General features: G+C 42.6%; 2 protein-coding genes across 2 annotated transcripts; both read right to left on the bottom strand.

Annotated features, from left to right (window-relative positions):
* Positions 1-437: 437 nt before the first annotated feature.
* TM35_000251440 (putative ATP-dependent chaperone) lies at positions 438-1,859 on the bottom strand (the record flags this gene model as incomplete). Its single annotated transcript, XM_029027735.1, has 1 exon — positions 438-1,859. The coding sequence occupies one exon, from the start codon at positions 1,857-1,859 to the stop codon at positions 438-440; it is 1,422 nt and encodes a 473-aa protein (XP_028880914.1).
* Positions 1,860-2,642: 783 nt separating this feature from the next.
* On the bottom strand, positions 2,643-4,694 carry TM35_000251430 (uncharacterized protein; the record flags this gene model as incomplete). The annotated part of the gene is made up of 1 exon (XM_029027734.1): positions 2,643-4,694. One exon carries the CDS (start codon positions 4,692-4,694, stop codon positions 2,643-2,645), a length of 2,052 nt encoding a protein of 683 aa, XP_028880913.1.
* Positions 4,695-4,723: the final 29 nt, after the last annotated feature.

Below are 4,723 nucleotides of genomic sequence, written 5' to 3'. Positions count from 1 at the left end.
AAAAAAAAACGAAAAAAGAAATAAAAAAACAACTCCTTCAAGCGCATATGTCTTCTCTTCCAATTATGTTCATGTTTCTTTCTTTTTTTTTTCTTTTTCTCCCCTTCTACTTCAGAGAGATGTTCATTGTTACTCCCCTCTTTACTCCCCACACATACACATACAGCACCAACCCCTTTCCTTTTCTCTTTCTTTCCCCCTTTCTCTCTCTTTCTTTCTTACCCGGATGTTTCTCTTTTAATGCATCTTATCCATATGCAAACTCGCACCATTTACAAGAGGGATGATGAGTACAGTAAAGGAGAGGAACCACACAGACACACACACACAGATGTATATATATATATATATATATATATATATATATATATATATATATATATATATATATATATATAAAAAAAAAAAAAAAAAAAAAAAAAAAAAAAAAACGTAATTTAGAGGTTGTGTAGCATGGGTGCTCTTCTCATACGTGTCATCGCCTCTTCCTTTTCTCGTGCTCGCTGCACACGCACTTCAAACGATTTCACTGTTTGCAGAAATGCTGGAAGTGCTGTGATGGCCGCCTCTGCACTATCACGATGTAAAAAGAGATGGGATTGAATTTGGGCCACACTTAACGTCCGTGCTGGGATTTGAGAGGCAAATTGATCCTGTTGGGCCTCTGTGGAGTGTGGAAAGAATTTACGGTATAATTGCCTTGCCTGACTGGGAGAGAGAAGTCCAATCTCTACTTTCACATCACACCGTCCAGGTCGAATGAGAGCATCATCCAACCGTTCCACGTGATTTGTTGTCATAAACACCAATCGTCCCTCCTGCGCAGCGACACCGTCCAGGGCATTTAATAATCCACTCATCGTGATATGACTATCCGCACTAAAGGCCCGGTCAATATCTTCTAACAACACAATAGACCGCAGAGGGGCGGTATTTAATAAGGCGATGAGGGCATCATCTGAAAGTCCACGACCGGAAAGACTTAATGGACAAATGGCGAGTCGTAATTCCCCTGCAAGTGCCATCACCGCACTACTCTTTCCACATCCCGGTGGTCCATGCAGTAAATACCCCCGACGATACGGAACGCCAAGATCTTCATAATATCGTCCACTACTTAAGAAGAGCCGCACATCTTTTAATAACTCCGTGGCGGTGTGTCCATCTAATACCACGGAATGCATGGGACGACGACGACGTGGATCTTGTCGCGTCCATCGTCCACCGCTGTTTTGATAAATAACGGTATGATCACTGTTCCGCAGAGAAGTCAAGCGATGGGCATCCTCCACCATTTCCTGCATTACTCGTGCAGAGAGACCAATGGTGGTAAACTGCATCGTCTCTAATACATCTGTTCCCATCGCCTGCGTTTCCACACGACGACGTTGAAGAAGCATGGGACGATTATTATACCAAAACCAATGACGAACATTTGTACAAGGTGCATATAAACACTCATGTGAGGATTCATCATTTGAGTAAATGGTGGTATTTCGAGTGGTAACACTTACCTGCTGTACATAAAAGGCAGGATTCTGTGCAAGCCATCGCACCATCCAATTAAAACTCTCATCTTGACTGGTGAGTTCCATGGATACCACAAAACGACGTCGTAGGGCGGTTTGCACAGCCACTGAAAAAGAACGGGCTGCGGCTCCCGCAAATGTTAATAGATACAAACCCGCACCCGCACTAAAGAAGGGATTCTGTAATAGTCCACTCATAGCCCGCGTCACAGCCCCACCTCGCTCTTCCCATCGCTCTGGGAGAAGCGCTGTAAGCTCCGATAGAGCCTTATCCGCACCAGCAACATCACCCGCCACTGGAGAGGAGGAGCCACTCGCAGCAAAGTTCATTACCTGTGGAGATGTGAATAACTAAAGTGTCTGTGATTTAACGTATATGTGCACATATATATATATATATGGGTGTGTATGTGTTTTTAATGGAATGATTTTTACATACATTCACAAGAAAGAAAGAAAGAAAGAAAGAAAGAGAGAAAGAAAGAAAAGAGAAAATTTTACAATTCCATATAGTTATGTAATTTTTTCAGATAAGAATATCATTTTAGTGAAGAGCCAGAAAGAAAAAGAAACAAAACAAAACAAAACAAAACCTTGCGCAAAAAGATAAAAAAAAAAAGATATACATGAATGGAGAAAATTATAGATGTACCCTACCAGAGTAAAGGGTCTCTTTTCCCACTCCATGGTGTTTCCTTTATAGAGAGGGGGTACACAAATGTATAAATAATGATCCTTAGATGCAATAAACTCTATCATTTCTGTACGCTGTGATTTGACATGAAAGGGATTGGGGGGATTTGGTTTCCAAATAAGGAGAGATCTCCTAGTGAAATCATTTCCAGTTTTTTGATAATAAAGAAAATACCAATAATAGTTGGTAGCATGTACGCGCATTTCTATCGCGTCTAGAGAAAACGTAATGCAACAGCACAGAAAAAAAAAAATTACATCATATCATATCATATTATATATCATATAATCCAATAACAACAATAACAACCACAACACACACACACACAAATAAAAAAAAAAGAGTGACAACAACGTGAGTGAAAAACCAAAAATAAATCACATACACACAAACAAACAAACAAACACTCAAAGAAACTCTCATACAGTGGCATCACTATCTTCTGGTGCTGATAGTTTCATGTGATCTAAACGCTCTGTGACTATCTTTCGTGCCAAATTACGACGTTGTACTGAACTACGAAGTAATATCGCCAAAGATCCAGTCGCAACTTTATCCCATTCAAACACTTCGCGTTGTGATCTTGTTTCTCCAAAGGAAGGATGCAGAAAAGCATTACTAGTGCTTGTTGTGTTACTGATATTATTGTTGGTATTATTACTAATCTCGTTTTCATCATATTCCTCCTCTATTGCATCATCGGTGTTTGTATCATACACTGTCACCTGCTTTACCGGCGGCCAGGTAGTAGAAAAGAAGGCAGGAAACCATACATGCATAAAAGAAGCCGCAAAAAGTGGTAATTCATCAAAAAATCGAAAGAATTCCTTTCGATTCATATGTGATCGTCTCATCATATGTAATGGGATAACTGACTTTTGATGTGGAAGAAGTGTAGGTGCTTTACCTTTATTTTTACGGCGCTTATCTTTTAATTGTGTACGTATATATTCCTGTTCCTCTTCCTGTAGCATCACTTCAATAGCGTCACCCAACGCTTTTACGATAGAAGGCGTCACCAACGCATCTTTATCCTCACATGCCTCCCGACGAGTTAAACGCATAGATTGAAGTGTGGCTTTATGTATATACCCATCTGTTTCCAATACATTAAAACAAATGGATCGCACCACATCCCGCAGTTCAGGACCATTCATTATTGCATCCACCGCTGCTAACACCTCTCGTACACGAACCACTGGAGCAGGAAAAACTTCAGCTGCACTACTACCACCACCACCACCACCACCAGCAGCTGCAGCACCTCCTGCACCTCCTCCTCCACCTCCAGCACTACTGGCCGCTGCTGTCATAATAACGGATGATGTAAAGACACGTGAGGTCCGTGGTGTGAAACCAGTACGGCGAATATAGAAACTTCCACCTGTTGTTGGTGGCCCACGCCGTAGACTCGCTTGCAGGTTGGCTACACTGGCGATGGGGCTTGATGGGGATAATGCAGCTGTAGAGGAGTGAACTTGTGCATTAGATACCCGCATGGATGGATTTCGCTTTAATCCTCGTGTATTGGAGGTGGTGGTACTGGAGGAATTATTCAAACGACGTTCTGATTCACTTTCAGTAGTACCTTTTGCCGTAGAGGATGAACGCACAGCGAAGAAAAACGCCTCTAATGCTTGTGAGTCTCGTACTTCAAACGGTGCCTTTGCGAGTACATCCGCAAGAGCATCTTGTGTGATCAGTCCTTTACTATCACCTGCCGCTATCAATGCCGATAAGAGAACACCAAGATTTGCCGCAGGTGCTCCCTCTCGTGGTAACGGCTCTTCTTTCTTTTTCTTCTTTCCTTTACTTTTTTTCCCCAATGGACTGGCAGTTCTTGAGCGTCCAGTTTCACCCGCTAATGATACCAGCTGTGAGGCGGCAATGGTTGAACGCCTACGCCGCTCGGCTTCCTCCTCGGCTTCTTTATGCCGCGTCAAGGCCTCTGGATACATATGATAGTAACAAGCAACAAAGGAATCCTCCACGTCTTTCAATACCACATCACGGTCCCGAAACTGTAAATTGGGTGTAGGTGCAGTTGTGGGTACTGTTGTTGCCGTAGGATCACCACCATTACTAACAACTACATTTTCACTTGAAACAGCGGGTACAAAGAGTGTAGCGTAAAAATCATTCATGGTAATTGTATCTGAGGCGGCAGCACGACGTTGACGTGATTCTTCCGCTCTCTTTTCCTCCTGAATACGTTTCAAATGTATTTCATGACGGTCTTCTTTCGCCGCCAACCGCAAGCGATCAAATCGTGGACAAGATGATATATTCCCTGCAACTATATGCCCCGGAGTGATCGTTCCATGAGTTCCGCTGATTGGGACTTGAAGAGACGGTAAATTTGTCTCTGTTTGCTTTTCACTAGAATCGCCTATTAACACAGCACCACCGCCAACACCACCCACTCCACGACCACGCCTCTTCCGCTTGTTATCGTCAGACTCATTATTCATCATGCGTAACCCCTTAAAAAAAAAAAAAA

The sequence above is a fragment of the Trypanosoma theileri genome (genome assembly GCF_002087225.1).
Source record: "Trypanosoma theileri isolate Edinburgh chromosome Unknown TM35_Tth_25_V1, whole genome shotgun sequence".
In the NCBI taxonomy this organism is placed as follows: domain Eukaryota; phylum Euglenozoa; class Kinetoplastea; order Trypanosomatida; family Trypanosomatidae; genus Trypanosoma; species Trypanosoma theileri.
Note: the sequence above shows the minus strand (reverse complement) of the source record. Positions and strands in the feature narration are given on the sequence as shown.